The sequence below is a fragment of the Oncorhynchus mykiss genome, chromosome 2 (assembly GCF_057628025.1).
Source record: "Oncorhynchus mykiss isolate SJ-2025 chromosome 2, ASM5762802v1, whole genome shotgun sequence".
Taxonomy (NCBI): Eukaryota; Metazoa; Chordata; class Actinopteri; order Salmoniformes; family Salmonidae; genus Oncorhynchus; species Oncorhynchus mykiss.
Window position 1 is genome coordinate 82,454,835 of NC_143023.1, and position 21,989 is coordinate 82,476,823.

At 44.4% G+C, this 21,989-nt stretch overlaps 1 protein-coding gene across 2 annotated transcripts in view; it reads right to left on the reverse strand.

Annotated features, from left to right (window-relative positions):
• Nucleotides 1–21,989, reverse strand: part of LOC110497694 (inositol 1,4,5-trisphosphate-gated calcium channel ITPR2) — a 165,865-nt gene that overhangs the window by 110,153 nt on the left and 33,723 nt on the right. Inside the window, exons 15-37 of one of the 2 annotated variants that reach the window (XM_036956603.2) lie at nt 21,558–21,716; nt 20,874–21,046; nt 20,228–20,347; nt 19,646–19,828; nt 19,168–19,419; nt 18,666–18,813; nt 17,716–17,863; nt 17,146–17,342; nt 16,640–16,763; nt 12,144–12,195; nt 8,987–9,152; nt 8,700–8,867; nt 8,438–8,527; nt 7,119–7,244; nt 6,540–6,662; nt 5,873–6,073; nt 4,247–4,498; nt 3,781–3,906; nt 3,363–3,491; nt 3,027–3,147; nt 1,734–1,915; nt 1,508–1,650; nt 1,099–1,207 (exon numbers count right to left, since the gene is read on the reverse strand). In XM_036956603.2, the coding sequence (XP_036812498.2) occupies nt 1,099–1,207; nt 1,508–1,650; nt 1,734–1,915; nt 3,027–3,147; nt 3,363–3,491; nt 3,781–3,906; nt 4,247–4,498; nt 5,873–6,073; nt 6,540–6,662; nt 7,119–7,244; nt 8,438–8,527; nt 8,700–8,867; nt 8,987–9,152; nt 12,144–12,195; nt 16,640–16,763; nt 17,146–17,342; nt 17,716–17,863; nt 18,666–18,813; nt 19,168–19,419; nt 19,646–19,828; nt 20,228–20,347; nt 20,874–21,046; nt 21,558–21,716 (3,492 nt within the window). Of the gene's footprint in view, nt 1–1,077; nt 1,208–1,507; nt 1,651–1,733; nt 1,916–3,026; nt 3,148–3,362; nt 3,492–3,780; nt 3,907–4,246; nt 4,499–5,872; nt 6,074–6,539; nt 6,663–7,118; nt 7,245–8,437; nt 8,528–8,699; nt 8,868–8,986; nt 9,153–12,143; nt 12,196–16,639; nt 16,764–17,145; nt 17,343–17,715; nt 17,864–18,665; nt 18,814–19,167; nt 19,420–19,645; nt 19,829–20,227; nt 20,348–20,873; nt 21,047–21,557; nt 21,717–21,989 lie in introns of both variants that reach the window. The other variant, XM_036956593.2, reaches the window with a different exon arrangement.

Below are 21,989 nucleotides of genomic sequence, written 5' to 3' on the forward strand. Positions count from 1 at the left end.
ACAGAGAAAAGAATCGGCCCGAGAATTGAACCCTATGGCACCCCCATAGAGACAGCCAGAGGTCCGGACAACCGGCCCTCAGATTTGAAACACTGAACTCTATCAGAAGTAGTTGGTGAACCAGGCACCCATGACCAGCTCGGAAACCAGATTGCATAGTGGAGAAGGTACGGTGGGATTCGAAATGGTGGGTGATCTGTTAGTTAACTTGACGTTTGAAGATTTTAGAAAGGCAGGGCAGGATGGATATAGGTCTATAACAGTTTGGGTCTAGAGTGTCTCCCCCTTTGAAGAGGGGGATGACCGCGGCAGCTTTCCAATCTTTGGGGATCTCAGACGATTTGAAAGAGAGATTGAACAGGTTAGTAATAGGGGTTGCAACAATTTCGGTGGATAATTTTAAAAAGAGAGGGTCCAGATTGTCTCGCCCAGCTGATTTGTAGGGATCCAGATTTTTTTGCCCTTTCAGAACATCAGCGGTCTGGATTTGGGTGAGGGAGAAGCGGGGGGGGGCTTTGGCAAGTTGCTACAGGGGGTGCTGAAATGTTGGCTGGGGTAGGGGTAGCCAGGTGGAAAGCATGGCCAGTCGTAGACAAATGCTTTTTGAAATGATCAATTATCATAGATTTATCGGTGGTGACAGTGTTTCCTATCCTCAGTGCAGTGGGCAGCTGGGAGGTGGGTGCTCTTATTATCCGTGTCCCAAAACATATTGGAATTAGTGCTACAGGATGCAAATTTCTGTTTGAAGAAGCTAGCCTTAGCTTTCCTAACTGACTGAGTATATTGGTTCCTGACTTCCCTGAAAAGTTGCATATTGAGGGGGCTATTCGATGCGAATGCAGAACCACAGGATTTTTTTGTGCTGGTCAAGAGCAGTCAAGTCTGGGGTGAACCAATGGCTATATCTGTTCTTAGTTCTACATTCTTTGAATGGGGCATGCTAGTGTGGTTGATGACAACCAACAGTATACATTCTTTTGTATCGTACACTTGGGTATTGATACAGTATCATATTGATGTTCTGCACATCCCTATACCAAAAATACCTTGTATATAAACAAACTCTTGTCTCACCATGTCTGGATCAGTACTCACAGGCTCATCGAAGGCCTCCTTCTTATCCAGCATTTCTCTAAGTGTCTGCAGGATCTTAATACACAGTTTTTCCTCTTTGTCCATCAGCTTCTTGGTGTGTTTGATCAGTCTGAATGACAAGGGGAAGGGTACAGGTGGAAGATGAGTATCATGGCTTCAAGTCATCTAAACACACCAACAGACATGTGACCTATGACTGGAGGATTATGAATAACACCATAATAAATTAGAACATATCTTTTCAGAAACATTTAGGAGAAGTCACAGTTAGATAGTCTAAAGTAAATCACAAACCAGAACAATGGTAGGTCAAATGCTAACTTTGCACTGGTCTAAATGCTCTGTAAATGCAGCCCATAGATAATGTATCTGTGATCTGTGACTGCATCTGCGCCTCTGCAACACTCACTTGGACATGAAGGCTCCACTCTCACAGCGCAGTCTGGCAGCCTCTGGGAACAACAGCTCAGGGCTGTGTAGTACATCCACCAACACAGAGAACTCGGCCTGCACCTTAGGACTGAACTGCTCCTCTAGACACGCCACCACACCCTGGACACACAGTATAATGCTCTCTGCAGTATAATGCTCTCTGCAGTATAGTGTGTGTGTGTGTGCATGTGTGTATGTATCACCTGCAGCTTCTCAATGATGCTCTTGTAGTCGGGCCCTCCTAGGGTCTCCTTTCGGGGCCGGGTGCGTGCTGAGATCCTCCAGTCCTTGGCGGCACGATGCACCACATTGGTGTGGGCCTTCAGAGACAGAGTGTTCACCTGGCTGTCCAGATCCACTGGTATGGCTATGGCACGCGCCTTGGCTGGACAGGAGACGAGGAAGACTTTAAACATGGCCATACTCGTATTCGTAATTGTATCCATAAGTTAATAGTTGGATCAGATGATACTCGTGATCGGAAAAAACTAATGTGTTTTATTATGCCTAAATAGATGTTGGCAAAAAACCTCCCTGCACGTTCTCACTGCAAAAAAAGCTGCAGATTAGGAGCAGCGAGCAGAGAAGTGTGTTTGTGTGTCTCCAACTTGCAGCGGGCAGCCAAGTTTGCTGTCACTCAGTCAGAATGCGCATTAGCGTTTCATACTCTTTCCCTACCCTTGCCCCACTTGTTAGATATTATGCACAATGAAAGCTTGATAGGAAACATCCTCACCATGTGATTTATCATAGTAACATTCTAAATGAAAACCTGTGAGGAAAAGTGATCAGATGAAGTGGACAGAGAAACACAGCTTCACTCTATCCAATCAGAGCAGCAGGATCAACGTACAGCCGGCCCTTCTCTTTACATATTTAGCTATTTAGACCACAAACATTCCTGACTCAAAGACAGTACAGAAACTTTGTGATTGACTGACATGAGAAAGATGCTTGCCGGCACCCGAAAATAACTTTTTTCCCGATCACGGATAATTACAAAAAATATTCAGATCATAATTGTATCCAGAAAATGACCCATATCCGTTACGATACTCTTTTTGTCCAACTACTAAAACACTACTTTATAACTAGGAACTGACGGAGCATCAACGTAGGAGTGCTGATACAGGATCAGTTTAGCCTTGCAGGGCATATTGAATACTCAGACACTTTATGAACACTGGCCCAGATTTATTCCAGACACAGATACTAACATAAGCTGACATAACACCCAATCAACCAACAGGGAACTACTTCCTGCAAATATTGTCTGAATACACAGTGGTGGCAGAATAACAGTGGTGGCAGAATAACAGTGGTGGCAGAATAACAGTGGTGGCAGAATAACAGTGGTGGCAGAATAAAAGGGTTTATTGGATGAGACTCAAAAGACTTGCAATGTCTACCTGTCATTATAGCAATCTCCAACGTTTCCAGTTTACCAACCTTGGTCAAGGCCTGTCAAAGTGCAATTATTGGGCTGTGAGACTCACCCACGTCAGCCAGTGTTTTGATGCAGCCCTCAATGTTATTCTTCTGGGCCGAGCTGATCCAGGTGCAGTTATAGATCCTGAAGGAGGACTGGAGCAGCTTGATGAAGATGGGCTGGTGAGTCTGACATAGTAGAGAGGAAAGAGAGAGGGATAATAGGAGAAGATAAAACGGACACTTCAATAACACTCAAAATGTTGTGCCAACTACAAGATGGATCAGCACTTGCTGGAAGTACCTGAACCAAATCTGGTCCACTGTCCTTCCAACATTTGGAAGTGACCTGAGGAAGGTATTTAAATGCCCATGTATAAGGTTAACCTCTCTCCCAGCCATACCTGCAGGTTGGAGTTGTTGACAGGGAACTGGGAGCTGAAGAAGCCCTTGACGATGGCCATTACTGTCTCAATCACATACATTTCCAGGGGAACGTCGGCATGGTTACGGTCCGTGGTGCTGTTGCACACCTAAAAACAGAAAAGGAAAGGGGGATGTAAAGCATGTCTGTCACTCAGGAGTGAGGGGGCATAGACTTACCTGGGGTATATCTCCATAGTCAAATGGACTTCTCCTTTCCCTCATCTACAATGAACTGGACTGGGGAAAAGCCCATTCCCTTAAGGGACCCACCATGTTGTTTTTTTGTGTTCAGATCAGTGCAGATGAGGAAGAGGACACAACGAAAGAGAGGAAAAATAACCTGTTTTGGACTATTGAGACACATCCCTTTGAGGAGGACCTTAGTGAGGACATTACCCGTGCCATGTCCACCAAAAAGTTCTCAAAGAGCTTCCAGATGTGGTGGCTGGTGTAGATCTCCTTCATCTCCACCTCCGTGTCCACATAGCAGTGGTTCACAAAGTTCACGTAGGCCGTCTTCACCTGGGGAGGGAGGGCCAATAGAAACCACGCATGCAGATGAATGACAGGTGTGAGTGATTCCACTGAAGTGAATGAATGCTAGGCTATATCAAGGCTGGCTGTTCTGGAATCACAATTTGTATGCATTGGTATGAATCTAGGTAAGCAAACCTCTGACCACTCTCTGTATGCAAGCAAAATAGGTGCATGTCAATGATCTATAATGGAGTACAATCTTGCTTTACTCTGTATCCTCAGATCAGTACAGATGAAGTTGAATGCAAGGATATGAAATCACATTAGTCTACTGAAAGGCTCCTCAGCATCCAATGACACACAGCCTCTCAAGATGACCCCGTACCTCAGCGATGCAGTCATCGTGGGTGACCACCTTGACGATGTCGTCCAGGGGCAGCAGGGAGTTACATTTCAGCTCGGTGTAGACGTTTTTGCCCTCGGTGCAGGCAGCGAGGAGCTCTACCAGGGTGTTGTGGTAGGCCAGGGCTCCGCCCTCGTCCCCACGCTCCCGCTCGCAGCACATCATCTGGAACAGCACCGGGAAGGAGGAGCGGTCGTTGTAGAACACCAGCACGTCCTCGCCACCGTTCACCAGCTGGGGGTGGGAAGGACAGAAAGGGAGACAGACGAGTAGAGGTTAGATAAGGAATACCGTATCACTAGTGGGGGCACCAATATTGATCATTCGATATATCGATACACACTGAACAAAAATATAAAAACGCAACAATTTCAAAGATTTTACTTTGTTACAGTTACATATAAGGAAATCTGTCAATTGAAATAAATTAATGAGGCCCGGATCTATGGATTCCACATGACTGAGAAGAAGAAAAATACTTTAAAAAAGCTAGGGGCGTGGTGTCCACCATTTTCCTAATGCAGCGAGACATCTCCTTGGCATAGAATTGATCAGGCTGTTTGTGACCTGTGGAATGTTGTCCCACTCATCTTCAATGGCTGTGCGAAGTTGCTGGATGTTGGTGGGAACTGGAACCCTGTCGTACACATCGATCCAGAGCATCCCAGACATGCTCAATGAATAACATGTCTAGTGAGTACGCAGGTCATTGAAGAACTGGGACATTTTCAGCTTCCATGAATTGTGTACAGATCCTTGCGACATGGGGCCGTGCATTATCATGCTGAAACATGAGGTGATGGCGGCGGATAAATGGCACGACAATGGGCCTCAGGATCTCGTCACTGCATCTCTGTGCATTCAAATTGCCATCGATAAAATGCAACTGTGTTTGCTGTCCGTAGCTTATGTCTTCCCGTACCGTAACCCCACCGTCACCATGGGAACATTTCTGGGATCTTTTATTTCAGCTCATGAAACATGGGAACACTTCACATGTTGCGTTTATTTTTGTTCAGTATAGTTTGATACTGATGAGCAGGACATACCATGATATTGGTTTACGCTTCCTGTTAACCTAAACTGAGACGCAACATGCAATGACTTCCTGTAATGCCCTCAACCAAGATTCCGACCACTGTCAACGGGACGCAAATTCCTCCACAAGGTATTTTCAGAAAGTAGTCACGTTTTATTTATTTTGGGAATGGATAGATCTTGCATGGCTACCCAAACTCCTTGCTCCGGCCAAATGCTACACCACGCCCACGGACGTTATTTTCTTCTCCACAATGGCTTTGATACTCTGATTGGTTAAAGATGATCCAATCGCAGAGGACCCTCATTTTGACCTCACCACAAATGTCTTCAATGATGGCGGTCTCTGACTGAAGTATGTAGCGGACATAGAGCAGCAGAATAAATCAGTTTGAGTCATCAGGCGAGGACAGATTAGCTATGGAACTAGAAAATAGATTAATCTATAAAATAACAGTACTTATCCTTTTTATAATTTTTTTATAGTCACATTTTAAGAGATAGTGGTAGTGGAAACCATGCTATTGTGTTGTCTCCACAGCCATCCAAAGATTGCATCATCCCTCTCACCTCGGTCATGACCTTGTCCTGGCACTTCTTGACATACTTCCCGTCGGCCTTGACGATGGTCTGGAGGAACTTGAGGTACTGGACGTGTCGGCCATGAGTCTCGATGCAGTGAACAAAATGGTGGACCACACGGTCACTGATATCGTTGCACAGATAGAAGTTGTTCATGAAGATGTGGCGCATGGTCTCAGCCTCCAGGAGCTGGAGAGGGAAAAGGACATCTTGTAATAAAATGCATTTATTTTGTTGAATAATAGTTAAAACGTGGACAAACGTGTGCGGCTGCGTGTTTGTGTATTTGAGTAGAGTGTGCAACTATACGCGCATGTATACAATGTGTGTATGCGTGTGCGCAGTGTGGCGTGAATGCATGCGTGCATGCATGTGTAACACCTGCGCAAAATAGTACACAGCATCACCAGGATGTGTGCAACAAAAGTTCAACATTCACCTTCTGCTACCATTTCTGTCAAGCCGTCTACGCATACAGTTTGACACATATGTTTGATAAATCCAACGTACGCACCACACCAAAAGCACTGCAAGGCAAATGCAGTGTTTCATTGGAAATGAATGTCATTCTGGTGTACCAAAATGCAATGACGCTGTCGGTGTGTTCGAAGCGAAATGTGCATGCTTGTGTGAGTGTGTTTATAAGTGAGCATACCCCTGGTGTGAGGAACAGGTTGAGGTGTTTGTGGAGCAGAACCTGATTCTGGCTGTTCCCTTTACAGAAGTTCTGCAGGAACACGTGGGCCAGTGTCATGATCTCATTCATCTTCTTATCACTCTGGGGACAAACCGACAGACAGACAGCACAGTTGTACAACTGCGTCACCACAAAATCAATCCATAAAGATGGTCAAACAAAGCTACCAAGGCAGTGGACTCTCCAACCATGTGCCTGGAGAGCTACCATCCTGTAGGTTTTCGCTTCAACCACAGTCATAACTAACCAGATTCAGCATATCAACTAGCTAATTATTAGATTTAGGTGAGCTAGATTAGGGTTGGAGTGAAAACCTACAGGACGGTAGTTTTCCAGGAACAGGGTTGAAGAGCCCTGACCTACCTAGTCAAGCTTTATCAAAATAAAGTCTGGTTATGGATAATGACAACATTTATGTCAGGCTTTGAGGAGCCTCACCTGAAGCACTTATTTTATAAGCCCATATGGACTGGTTCCTGTGTGTTTGACACCTACTTTCACTTGTGAGTAAAACATCTCTAAATGTGACGTGCTCACCTTCTCATAAGGTATCTGGAGCAGGTCCAGCACCACAGTGTGAGCGCCCATGTTCTTCAGTAACCTCTGCTGCTGCACACGACTCTTTTTACCGGGGTAACACTGCTTACTGAGCCGCAGCAGGATCTACTGACCACACACACACAGATCAGACACTAATACATGCATTACACAGCAATAGCAATCAGTCTAAAAACACTTGCATTTTCAGCTGCTGTAATTTAGTGTTACAGGAGCACATTAAATGTAACTTTATTTATCCCCTAGGAGAAATGAAGAAATGCAAGTCAGGTCACAAGTCAGGCCCACATAAAACATGGCTACATTGACCAGTGACGTACGGTCTGTAAATTATTAGTGGACAATCAATAATCCCAGTGTCATGGTGTGTTTTCAAAGACTGCACTGACTGTAATTGAGAATGCTGCTTATACCACACTAGGGTTGCAAAGTGAGGGTATATTACCAGAAAGTTTCCAAGTCTAATTAGTGAGAAAAAGATGAGAATGGATCTGCCTGTCTAAACGCAGCCTGTGTGGCCTCACATGTAAAATATATAAAATAATACAATAAGATTATTTTAAAATATATATATTTTTAAAGCTGTAAACATGATCCTAAATATAAACCATCAACATTGTGAATACCATTGGTGTTTAAAGGTGCAATATGCTGAAATCTCTCCGGGTTGCTAAACTTCAAATAGTTAACCCAATTGCGGTTTGTGTGACAAAACAAGAGTTTAGATAGTCATTGAACCATCTGAACTGCTGTGAAATGTATTTTCAGCTCTTTGAAGCTGGTGTACAAAGGTAAAAGACGCAGAAATTAACCTTAAGACCGGGAAGCATAGAAATGGTGCACATACAGTAGAACAGATCTGCCGCTTTTTAGACTTGCTTTCAATGAGAATGACATATCTATAACTCACATTTCTTTGTGAATTTGGTCAGGTCACCCAAAAAGTTACATATTGCAGCTGTAATATATGTATATTATTTTGCTATGTCAACATATCATTGTAAATATTTTGGTACCAAACTGGTGGCAGTTGTGAAAAAAAGTTTATATTTGGAAGATACGCAGAGTTAATTAAATATGTTTTTGTTATAGGTGCTTATTTCATTAATTTTGCTATTTTCTCTTGAACCATATGGTATATCCACTAGAAACTTGTGGTCAATATGGACAGACATAAAAAACATATTTTTAAATAGATTACCTGTTCATGACCAAAATTAGAGAAAGTAAATTACCCATAACTTTGCAACCCTATACCACACACACACACAGTTCAAGGAGACAGAATAGCAGCCCACCTCTTTGACAATGTTGTAGTTGTTAGCTTTGTTGCTGTCTATCTGTGGCTTCACATCTCCGCCCTGTACTGGGCTCAGGATTCCAGCCTCCTGTCAATCACACATTACACAAAAATACATTTAGATTTGAAGAAATTACTTGGATATCAAGTAAGGATTCAGCCCTCGCTCAGCCATTAGCCCTCTATGATGTGTGGCAATTGTGGCCTGTAGGGGGCATACTATACTGTACTGTAGTATAGTGTACTGTAGTGTGATGTACCTCCATGGTCTGCTCCTTGCCCTGACTCTCTCCTATGTCCTCACTACCGTAGGCTCCACTTTTCTCCACCCACAGTTCAGACTTCTCCACTGTCAGCCTTAGCTGGTCCAGGTCTGTCTTGATCTGCTTGTAGTTCTCTACATCCTGCTCCGACACCAGCAACTGGACCTGCAAGGGACCACAGAAACACACACAGTGAGATCAAACACACACACACACACACACACACACACACACAGATCAGACACAAGCGCATGTGTACACACACACACACACAGTGCTGTTACCTGTTTGAAGGCCTGTAGGACCTCTGCTCTCTGGCTGAAGTGTTTGAACATGAGCTGCAGTGAGCCTGAGACCAGTGGGGGGTAGTCCTGCATGATGAGGTGGATCAGCACCCTCAGGAAGGTCCTACCCCCTTCGTCATCCAGCTCCACAGCACTACACTCTGAACTGGAAGCACCAGACGCAGGGTTAGAAAGAGACATTGGAGGCATACACAGTGTTTTGACAAACACTGGCACACTAGAGATGGGCATTTGAAGTACTTTCCCTATTCAAATAATATCATGACAAACTTTTGTAAAACTTTTGTAAAACTTTTTTTTTGAAAGAACAGTTGTTTGCTGCACAAATCTATAGAGACAGTCGTTTGCTACTGCTGCTGCTAGACAGGGGAAGATTGTTAACTTTCTCTCTAATTTGGCATAAGAGGCTATGAGTCACAGACAAAAATAATAGTCCTGATTGGCCTATAGGTGGCGCTGTTGTAAACAGTCTCACTTAAACCCTGTTTGACCGAGGTACTTGAAATGTATGTAGGCATCTTTCCACATGGTGAACAAAGTTGCCTTAAGGACCCATAAGGTCCATCAGGATAGATCTTTGACATTTAGGAAAACCTTTGAAAAACATATTCTTATTAACCATATGTCCAAATAATACCAAATTGGTTAAGAGATGGCTAGGCTCTTGCTAAATCAGGAAATCATATTTTACGTGTCCATATAAGTCCGTTGAAAATCCACTCCACAATGGCCTATCAACTTGAAACGTTTTAGAGTCATTACCACAATGAACTGTGTAATGTTTGGCATTGATATCTTAAAAAAGGAAACTATAAACAGATCACTATTCTGACTTTGTAACACTAATGCTTAAAGGCCCAGTGCAGTCAAAAACTTGAATTGTCTGTGTTTTATATACACACACACTCAGTGGCCAGTTTATTTAGGTACACCACCCCTTTAATGAAAATTGCTACATGGCAGTGGCTTGCTATATAAAGTAGGCAGACAGGCATCCACTTACTCTTAGATTGAACATTAGAATTGGAAAACCTTGTGACCTAAGTGACTGAGCGTGGTATGATCGTCAGTGACAGGCTTGCCAGATCCAGTATCTCAGAAACTGCCGTCCTCCTGGGCTTCACACACGACAGTGTCTAGGGTTTACAGAGAATGGTGTAACAAACAAAAAACATCCAGTCAAGCAGCAGTCCTGTGGGTGAAAACAGCTCAGATGCAGAATGATATTTCAGAAAGCACAACTCGTCGGCCCTGGTCACGGATGGGCTGTTGCAGGAGTTGACCACACTGGGTTCTACTCCTATTAGCTAAAAACAAGAAAAGGTGTCTCCAGTGGCATGTGATCAACAATTGAAGAGTGGAAAAACCTTGCCAGGTCCGACAAATCCCGGTTTCTGTTGCATCATGCTGATGACAGTCAGTATTTTGCATAAGCAGCATGAGTCCATGGACCCATCCTGCCTGGTGTCAACGGTACAGGCTGCTGGTGGTGGAGTCCTGGTGTGGGGAATGTTTTCATGACACACGTTAGGTCCCTTATATACCAATTGTACAACGATTGAACGCCATAGCGTATCTGAACATGCTTGCTGACCAAACCCAATAGAGCATCTATGGGATGAGATAGACTGACTGTTCGCAGAATGTACCGCCGTCCCATCTGCAGCATGGACCAACATCCCTGTGGAACGTTTCCGTCACCTTGTAGAATCCCATGCCCCGAAGAATTAAGGCTGTTCTGAAGGCAAAGGGGGGTTTAACCCGGTACTAGATGAGTGTACCTAATAAACTGGCCACTGAGTGTATATTTTCACACTATGAGGTTGGAATAATACAGTGAAATTGTGAAAATTATGAAACTGTCTAAGTGTTGATACATTCAAAGATGGCTACTCTATACCAGTAGATGCATATTTTCCCATACGCTAATGAGCTAAAACTACTTCTAAAATAATCTCATGAACCATAGGACCAAATCACACCAAATGTGTTCGGTATGTCGGCCCATGGTACGTCTTAACTCAGGTTTTTATCAAACTAAGGGATTGGTCAAAACATGGCTGAGTTACTGAAACTGTGTCCATTTAAAACCACTGATTTGTTATCCAACTGATCTTGTGGCCTTTCATCCTGTGAACTCCATTAATTGTGACTCGCAGCTATATTTTTTCATTCCTTTTTGCATTGATTAGAAATATCCCACTTCACCTGCTAGGCAACATATAGAGCCACTGACCGTAGTGCAGCTTTGATTGCCCAACAATAACAAGCTACATATGTGAAACGTGTGCAGGCTACCGGTATAACTTTATGGACGCACCTCGTAAAAACTACATCCAAGAGTTTATTTAGTTTTCTACCCAATTTCGTGACTACGATCTTGTCTCAACTCTGCAACTCCCCAATGGGCTCGGGAGAGGCATGCATCCTCCAAAACATGACCCGCCAAGCATTCAACTGACGACAAAAGTCAGAATGCAGGTGCCCGGCCCGCCACAAGGAGTCGCTAGAGCGCGATGTGCCAAGTAAAGCCCCCCTGGCCAAACCCTCCCCTAACCCGGGCGACGCTTGTCCACCATATGGGACTCCCGGTCACGGCCGTTTGTGACACAGCCTGGGATCGAACTCTAGGCTGTAGTGACACCGCAACACTTCGATGCAGTGCCTTAGACCGCTACGCCACTTGGAAGGCCCAAGAGTTTCTGGTTTTATTAAATTAAGAACGGCAATTGTCATGTGTTATTTCATAGTTTTGAGGTCTTCACTATTATTCTACAATCTAGAAAATATAAAAAATAAAGACAAACCTTGGAATGAGTATGTGTGTCCAAACCTTGACTGGTTCTGTACTCGTATGTAGCAATGTCACATGAAAACTTTATTTAATTCAGACAAATCCTTTTCATTGTGAAAATAGGCCTATAATTATTTATATATTTTGAATAAATAGTCTCGCAAGTAATCGAATAGTAACGTCAATTCAGATATTCAATTAACCGTGCCCATCCATCCATATGGCACACACAGACATATAGGCATACATACAGCACTTTTCTCTGAACTATGGGACGCACCAGAACGCCCCATTCGTCACACACATGCACGCATACATAAACACCACACACAGTTTACTTACCTTCCAGCAAACATGGTCTCTGCTTTGGCTGCAATCTCATCTATGTCTGGATCTGAAATTGAACAAAATAATGTGAATCACTGAACCCAATTATAGAAAGCCCAAATAAGCCAAGTCCAGAAAGTAATTAGTGCCTGTGACAGCACAGCTCAAACAACTGATTACAACAGTAATCAACAAACCAGCAGGATTCCCTTAAGCATTGACTGACACACTCTAGATTCTCCTAGCCTGGTCCCATTGCAACCAGGCCTCTACATTGTGACCACCCCTGAATGCCCATCCGATAGCCGCAGCCCGCTAGCTGTCTAGAGCATATTGGACTGTTAGCTGTATAGATCCATTGGCCAATTTCTTGGGCCACTATACCTATTTTGCCAATTGGGCTGACCCCTCTGCTCCTAGGAACCCTACTAATCCATCAAGACTGGTCTATCGATGTCACCGCACGTGGAGGCCAAAACAAACTTTCCTCCATCGAGATGTCCCTCTAAGGCCCTTCTGCTAGCTTGCTAGCCCCGGTATGCTAGCTGGTTGGGCTGGCCGTGTCTCCAGCCAGCCCAACCACTCACTGGACCCCTATTGATCACCCGGCTATGCATGCCTCTCCCTAATATCAATATGCCTTGTCCATTACGGTCCTGGGTAGTGATTACTGTCTTATTTCACTGTAGAGCCTCTAGCCCAGCTCAATATGCCTTAAACTACCATTTAGTTCCACCTCCCACATATGCGGTGACATCACCTGGTTTAAACATCTCCAGAGACAAATCTCTCTCATCATTACTCAATGCCTAGGTTTACCTCAAATGTACTCACATCCTACCATACCTCCGTCTGTACATTATGCCTTGAATCTATTCTCTCACACCCAGAAACCTGCTCCTTTTACTCTCTGCTCTGAACGCACTAAACGACCAGTCCTGATAGTCTTTAGCCATACCCTCATCCTACTCCTACTTTGTTCCTCTGGGGATCCAGGCCCTGCAGTGCCTAGCTCCACTCCTACTCCTCAGGTGCTCTCATTTGTTGACTTCTGTAACCGTAAAAGCCTTGGTTTCATGCATGTTAACATTAGAAGCCTCCTCCCTAAGTTTGTTTTATTCACTGTTTTAGCACACTCTGCCAACCCGGATGTCCTAGCCATGTCTGAAACCTGGCTTAGGAAGTCCACCAAAAACCCTGAAATGTTCATTCCTAACAATAACATTTTCCAACAAGATAGAACTGACAAAGGGGGCGGTCTTGCAATCTACTGCAGAGATAGCCTGCAGAGTTCGGTCTTACTATCCAGGTTTGTACCCAAACAATTCGAACTTCTACTTTTAAAAATCCATCTTTCCAGAAACAAGTCTCTCACTGTTACCACTTGCTATAGACCACCTTCAGCCCCCAGCTGTGCCATGGACACCGTATGTGAATTCTTTGCCCCCCTATCGTAAAGAGCTCGTGCTGCTTGGTGACCTAAACTGTGACATGCTTAACACCCCGGCCATCCTATAGTCTAAGATTGATGCCCTCAATCTCACACAAATTATCAATGAACCCACCAGGTACAAACCCAAATCCGTAAACATGGGCACCCTCATAGATACCATCCTAACCAAATAGACCTCTGCTGTTTTCAACCAAGATCTCAGCGATCCCTGCCTCATTGCCTGCATCCATAATGGGTCTGCAGTAAAACGACCACCCATCATCACTGTCAAACGCTCCCTAAAACACTTCAGCGAGCAGGCCTTTCTAATCAACCTGGACCGGGTATCCTGGAAGGATATTGACCTCATCCCGTCAGTAGAGGATGCCTGGTTATTCTTTAAAGTGCCTTCCTCACCATCTTAAATAAGCATGCCCGATTCAAAAATAATTAGAACCAGGAACAGATATAGCCCTTGGTTCTCTCTAGGCCCGACTGCCCTTGACTAGCAGAAAAACATCCTGTAGCATTCTGCATTAGCATCGAACAGCCCCGTGATATGCAACTTTTCAGGGGTTAGGAACAAATATACACAGGCATTTAGGAAAGCGAAGGCTAGCATTTTCAAGCAGAATTTGCAACCTGTAGCACAAACTCAAAAAAGTTCTGGGACACTAAAGTCCATGAAGAATAAGAGCAAGAAACCTCCCAGCTGCCCCCTGCACTGAGGCTAGGAAACAGTTACAACCAATAAATCCACTATAATTGAGATTTAAATAAGCATTTTTCTACAGCTGGCCATGCTTTCCACCTGGCTACCCTAACCCTGGTCAATAGCCCTGCGCTCCCCACAGCAACTCGCCCATACCTCCCCCACTTCTCCACCCAAAAACAGATAGCTTATGTTCTGAAAGAGCTGCAAAATTTGGACCCCTACAAATCCGCCGGGCTAGACAATCTGGGCCCTCTCTTTCTAATATGATCTGCCGAAATTGTTGCAACCCCTATTACTAGCCTGATCAACCTCTCTTTCGTCTGAGATTCTCATAGATTAGAAAGCTGCTGCGGTCATCCCCCTCTTCAAAGGGGGAGACACTCTAGACCCAAACTGCTACAGACCTATATCTATTCTACCATGCCTTTCTAAGGTCTTCGAAAGCCAAGTTAACAGATTATCAACCATTTCGAATCACACCGTACCTTCTCCGCTATGCAATCTGGTTTCCGAGCTGGTCATGGGTGCACCTCAGCCACACTCAAGGTCCTAAATGATATCATAACCGCCATCGATAAGAGACATTACTGTGCAGCCGTATTCATCGACCTGGCCAAGGCATTCGACTCTGTCAATCACAACATTCTTATTGGCAGAGTCAACAGTCTTGGTTTCTCAAATGACTGCCTCGCCTGGTTCACCAACTACTACTCAGATAGAGTTCAGTATGTGATATTGGAGTGCCTGTTGTCCGGACCTCTGGCAGTCTCTATGGGGGTGGCACAGGGTTCAATTCTCAGGCCGACTCTCTTCTCTGTATACATCAATGTCGCTCTTGCTGCTGGCGATTCTTTGATCCACCTCTACGCAGATGACACAATTCTGTATACTTCTGGCCCTTCTTTGGACACTGTGTTAACTAACCTCCGGATGAGCTTCAATGCCATACAACTCTCTTTCCGTGGCCTCCAACTGCTCTTCAATGCAAGTAAAACTAAATGCATGCTCTTCAACCAATCACTGCCCGCCCGTCCAACATCACTACTCTGGACGGTTCTGACTTAGAATATGTGGATAACTACAAATACCTAGGTGTCTGGTTAGACTGTAAACTCTCCTTCCAGACTCACATTAAGCATCTCCAATCCAAAATGAAATCTAGAAACGGCTTCCTATTTCGCATCAAAGCATCATTCACTCATGCTGCCAAACATACCCTCGTAAAACTGACCATCCTACCAATCCTCGACTTTGGCGATGTCATTTACAAAATAGCCTCCAACACTCTACTCAACAAATTGGACGCAGTCTATCACAGTGCCATCCGTTTTGACACCAAAGCCCCATATAGTACCCACCACTGTGACCTGTACGCTCTCGTTGGCTGGCCCTCGCTTCATACTCGTCACCAAACCCACTGGCTCCAGGTCATCTACAAGTCCCTGCTGGCTAAAGCCCCGCCTTATCTCAGCTCATTGGTCACCATAGCAGCACGCGCTCCAGCAGGTGTATCTCACTGGTCACTCCCAAAATCAATGCTTCCTTTGGCCGCCTCTCCTTCCAGTTCTCTGCTGCCAATGACTGGATCGAACTGCAAAAATCACTAAAGCTGGAGATTTGCAAATAAATTAATTAAAAATCCTACAATGTGATTTTCTGGATTTTTTTTCTCATTTTGTCTGTCATAGTTGAAGTGTACATATGATGAAAATTACAGGCCTCATCTTTTTAAGTGGGAGAACTTGCACAATTGGTGGCTGACTAAATACACCCCCCCCCCCCACTGTAGCTCATCTGTAAATAGCCCATCCAATCTACCTCATCCCCATACTGTATTTATTTATCTTACTCCTTTGCACCCCAGTATCTCTACTTGCACATTCATCTTCTGCACATCCTACCATTCCAGTGTTTAATTGCTAGATTGTAATAACTTCGCCACCATGGCCTATTTATTGCCTTACCTCTCTTATCCTACCTCATTTGCACATGATGTATATAGATTTTTCTACTGCATTATCTACCGTGCTTCTACACCTGCATTGCTTGCTGTTTGGGGTTTTAGGCTGGGTTTCTGTACAGCACTTTGAGATATCAGCTGATGTACGAAGGGCTATATAAATACATTTGATTTGATATTATTGACTGTATGTGTTTATTCCATGTGTAACTGTGTTGTTGTATGTGTTCAACTGCTTTGCTTTATCTTGGCCAGGTCGCAGTTGCAAATGAGAACTTGTTCTCAACTAGCCAACCTGGTTAAATAAAGGTGAAATAAAAAATAATAAAAAATAGGAGTTGGCAAGACAGTACAACAGATCTGAGACCAGGCCAAGATGTCCATATGTGACGGTAGAGTTTTACCTGACATGGAAGGGAATTCAGACACCGACATAGAGCTGTCTGGTAGATTCCTGTCCCCAAATTCTTTCTTATAGATGGATAGCAAGTAGGTGATCCTGTAGTCCAGCCGCACACTCAGGATGAACTGATGGGAGAACAAGATAGAAGGCGATAAAGAAGGGTCACAATGTCGAATACCTCAAATCCATATTCAAGCTAAAAGTGATAAATCAGAGACCTTAAAACAGTGGTTACCAAACTATGTTTAGAGATCACTTGTAATCAACACCACAAAAAAAGTTTAGCAAGGATCTCATTTTATGACGCAATTCATGATTTCTAGAACAAGTGGTTGCGTTCCATTTCTCTACCCTTGACCCAGAAGTATACACACGATCACTTACCCTTAAGCATTTAAAAGCATTGGAGACGGTGTAGAGAATCAGACCACAGCCAGCCTCAAGCCGCTACTTTAGAACAGTTACAGGTAACTGGCCCTCCAGACCACATGGTGGCGCTCCACTCACCTGTAGGATCTCAATGATTTTGAGCTTGGTATCCATGACCATGACGTCCTCGTTGTCAGGCAGAAGGAAGGGCTGTATTCCGTGCTGGAGGGACGGGGGCGTGTCGGGGAGGTGGTGAGGCAGGACGTACCCTCTACTCAGCACCATCTGTGTCATCATCTCCCCCACGCCGTGGATGGTACGCAACACGTTGTTTCCTGGAGGACAGGGAGACCATGGAGGTATTCATTAGGAACCAAACATAAGGAAACGGACTGAAACAGAGAGGGACTACCTGGCTTTGTCCAATAAGGAACGCTAATATTCTGTTGCAAAACATTTGAAAACATTTTACGCTATGTGTCCTAATTAACACTACACAGAACATAAAAGCACTTTTGACTTCAGTAAGTATAATAAAGAGATGAGGAACAGAACCCATGTCTCTTGAAGTTTCAGATCTGGAAACTCATCTATCAATTAGCCTATATGCACTGTGTATGCTTAATAAACTTAGTAAACAAATACATTGTTTTGTGATTTAACAAAATGTTTGAATCAGTTAATTAATTAATTCTCTGTGTGACTCACCTGCCTCGGGACTCTTGCTGAGCTTGTCCATGTAGGTGAGTGGGTGTTGGACAAAGTCCAGTATGGCCAGGAGGGTGCGTGTGAGACGCAGCAGCTCACTGAAGCTGTAGAAGCCAAAGTAGACCAGGTTACGGGCCAGATGTACCACCTACAAGACCAGAGAAGAGGGAAGGATTTCCCCAGAGGCCAGAGTTAGACGCAACTTTAACATCAGAAAGTGATCGTGTCTGTTACTTTCTTTGTGTTGGGCGTGGGCGGGGGGGGGGTCACCACTGGGTGAGATGGGAGAATGATTGTTGTAAGGTTGTATTATTGTGTTTGTAATGTTATATTGTATATCTTGTGAAAATTGTAATAAAAATTGACCCGAAAAAAAAGAAAGTGAGCATGTCTATGTAATAGGGATTTTAATGTTTGTGCTTTTCTGATAACTAATTTCTGTGTTCTATTCATGTGCTGTTCTAATAACCAATTTCTGTGTTCTATTCATGTGCTGTTCTAATAACCAATTTCTGTGTTCATGCAAGTGACTGATTTAACGCATCCTCAATTATCAGTATCTGCAATTTGTCAGTACGCCCAGACCTTGTTGTAAGAATGAAAGATATCTCAGTTTCAAGGTCTCAGCTTAGAGAGAAGAAGCCTCGTGAGTTATTGGTCTGTCACATGTTATGAACCAGTATTGGTCAGTCACATGAATGAAACAAAACGTCAATGATTAATTATGCTAAATCATGCAAATATAACTTGTCCATGTACTGCCCAGGCAGAGCTTCTGACTGACATGTGTACTATGGTGCACTGAGTTGGTTGGAACCTCTCCAGCGCACTGACAAACAATGATTCATTTAAGATTGACTTCGAGTGTCCCTGTGTAAGAATTTCCATGACATCTATGTCCATAGTTTGGAATGGATAACAACCAATTACAAATAGTTGTGTGTTTTTACCTCCAGAGTCAATTCATTCTTCTCTTTGTCTCCGAAGGGAAAGGGTTGGCTGACCACGTCTTTGAGGTATTCCTCTACAAACTCCATGGTGGGGGCAAACTTCCTCTTCATCTCCTCTCTGGAGGTGTCTCTGAACTCATACTCATACCTATGGAGACCGTTATTATATAGCACAGCAACTATGCAATCTCTACATGATAAACTAATTAACAAAGCAATTCAATCAGTTGTTTAAAGCTGTGAAATAGACCTTCAGCCTAGAAAATCTGACTGCAATGTTTCTCTAGAGAAAATAAAGTGTTCTCGCTACCTAGATGCATGAAACATGCAGCAAACTGAAGATGCAATTCATCTGTGATAAATCTCTAACCAGAGGCTGTTTCCTTTCATGTGGTGTGCCAGTTACAGATACAGTATGCTATTGTCACATCCACAGATCCCAAAGCCACATAAACAACACCCCCCCCCCCCCCCCCCCCCCCCCCCCCCCCCCCATACTCACTCATGGATGGTGATCTTGGAGGGGATCTCGGTCCAGAGGCGGGCATAGCGCACAGCCACCACGGCCTCCTGGGGCTCGCGGTCCACGTGCATGTGCAGCATGAGGCGGCAGAAAGAGGCACGCAGGTTGTAGGGCAGGCAGTCGTCAAACATGCAGCGCAGGATCAGTTCCACAGGCAGCTGGCTGGACAACCGGTTGATGGCCAGGTACTGGCGGTCCAGACACATCTTGGCAAAAAGGTTGAGCTGGTATCTGGAGGGTGAATGGGGAAGGGGGAGAGAAAATACACGGAAGATAGGTGTCATAGGTGTGTCATAGAAATATGACATGAAATGTTTGGTAGTTGAGCTGGACTGTTGCCTAACGGACCCGAAACTAAGTTGGACAGTCGATACATCAATAAATTGGCGAACCAATGTTTCGCCATAGAGTCCAATAAAGACCCCCAGAACACCTTGCTGCAGCAGCTGTCTAGTACCTGTAGTAGGTGATGATGTCACTGTCCAGCTTGTGGTTGCCCTTGGCGTCCTGGGCCAGGTGGCGGATGGACTTGCCGTGCGGCTCCTTGTGGCTGTCGATCCAGTAGAGCCACACCTCCTCCTCCTCTGTGTCCTCCAGCAGCAAGGACGACTCCAGGGATGTCTCTGTGTTTGGGATTAGCCTGGGTGGGAGGAAAAGGAAGAGGAGAAGGAGAGAAGGAAATGGAAGCATTTATTCTTCACTCTGGAGCTCAACCACATACCCACGTATACACTACCACACACAAGATCTGCTACTTCTCTTTGCACATCTGCATACACCAGCTTAATGACATTCACCCATGCGGTGCCTTCTTACACAGATATACCAGCTTATGTGATTGTGAACTTCTAGTGTATAGCACAGCCAGGTCAAACATCAGTCCCCAATCTGATAACCTGGCCACCAGTGTTAGGTAGAGCGCACAGGCGTGTGTGTGTGTGTGTGTGTGTGTGTGTGTGTGTGTGTGTGTGTATATATATATATATATATCTCTATCTATCTATCTATCTCTATATATATATATACGCGTGAGACTCACTTGGTCTGGATGAGGATATCAGCATTGGCGGAGTTCAACATGAATTTACAGATAAGCTCCTGTGTCACTGGAATGGCCGTCTTATTGGACACACACAGGTCTGACAGATAGTCCAGGAACCTGATTGGACAGAAGAGGACAACCAAACATATTGGACTAAATATGCTCAAAGACATTGAACCCAGTAGAGTGGCTTACCAATACCTAACAATCATAGGCAACACAAATATACTGTAATATACATTTTTTGTTTGTGTGGCACATTGTGCTTTATAGCCCCAGTGTGCATATCTATTTGTGGATCAAATGTGTGTGGGGGTGTGTCATATATGCATGTTATAATTATGCAATAAGGCCCAAGGGTGCATGGTATATGGCCAATATATCACGGGTAAGGACTGTTCTTAGCACGACGAAACGCAGAGTGCCTGGATACAGCCCTTAGCTGTGGTATATTGGCCATATACCCCCGAGGTGCCTTATTACTATTATAAACTGGTTACCAACATAATTTGAACAGTACAAATATATATTTTGTCATATCCGTGATATACGGTCTGATATACCACGGCTTTCAGGGCTTGAACCATCCAGTTTATAATGTGTGTTAGGTATATTCCTCCTCCCTGTACTGCTCTGTCCTGACCTGGGCTCTCGGTTGCGTCGCAGCAGTTTGACGAAGGTCTCAATCTCCTTGGCTGTGATGTGTTTCTCCAGCAGCTTGCGGTTGTTGTGGAGCAGAGCTGTAATTGTGTCCTCCGCCAGGATCTCATAACCGATCTGAGACTGCATGATGGAGAACTTCTTGGCTATGTACTCCTGGAGGGCAGAAGGAGACCAGTTAGTCGAAATGGATACCCTTATAGGAATACATCTGGGTTGTGTATATGAACTTGAGATACTTCAACCAGCATACAATGGATCTTCATCGTTCCCAAACACGACTGCCTAAATATAAGCTTATATTATAAACTGGGTGGTTCGAGCCCTGAATGCTGATTGGCTGACAGTCGTGGTATATCAGACCGTATACCACGGGTATGACAAAATATTAATTTTTGCTGCTCTAATGATGGTAACCAGTTTACAATAGCAATAAGGCACCTCGGGGGGGTTATGGTATATAGCCAGTATACCACAGCTAAAGGCTGTTCTTAGGCACGACGCATCGCGGAGTGCCTGGACACAGCCCTTAGCTGTGATATATTGGCCATATACCACACCCCCTCCGGCCAAATTGCTTACTTATATAACATACAGTTAGTTATTGATCATATAGACCAAGATAGAGTCAGGGTTGTGAGTTGGACAAAGCTACAGTGCTACTAGCCTGGTTCTTGCGGTAGTCCTGTTGGGAGTGGCGCAGCACCCGGTAGCACAGCTGCAGCATGTACTTAAAGGGAGCGTAGCGCTGGTCCCCCAAGTCCTCCAGCTTCAGCATGGGACCCTCCCCCTGGTCCGTGAATGGAGCCTTCAGAATACCAAAAATCTGGAGAAAGCAGACAGCAGAAGAGATCAGAGACAGACAAAATTACTTGTTCATGATTCTGATTATTTTGTTGTCCGTATCATCCCTAATCACAGTAACTACCACTGCCAGCATCATTACTACTAACAATGCTATGACAATGCTATTAGCACAGCCTTAGGCAGAATTGACTTGAATTATTAATTCCTTCAATTACTGTGATCAGAGGGAGCCTGCTCTCTGCACTCTAATAAGTCACAGTGTAATGTGGAAGGAGACAGTGGAATTCACCTT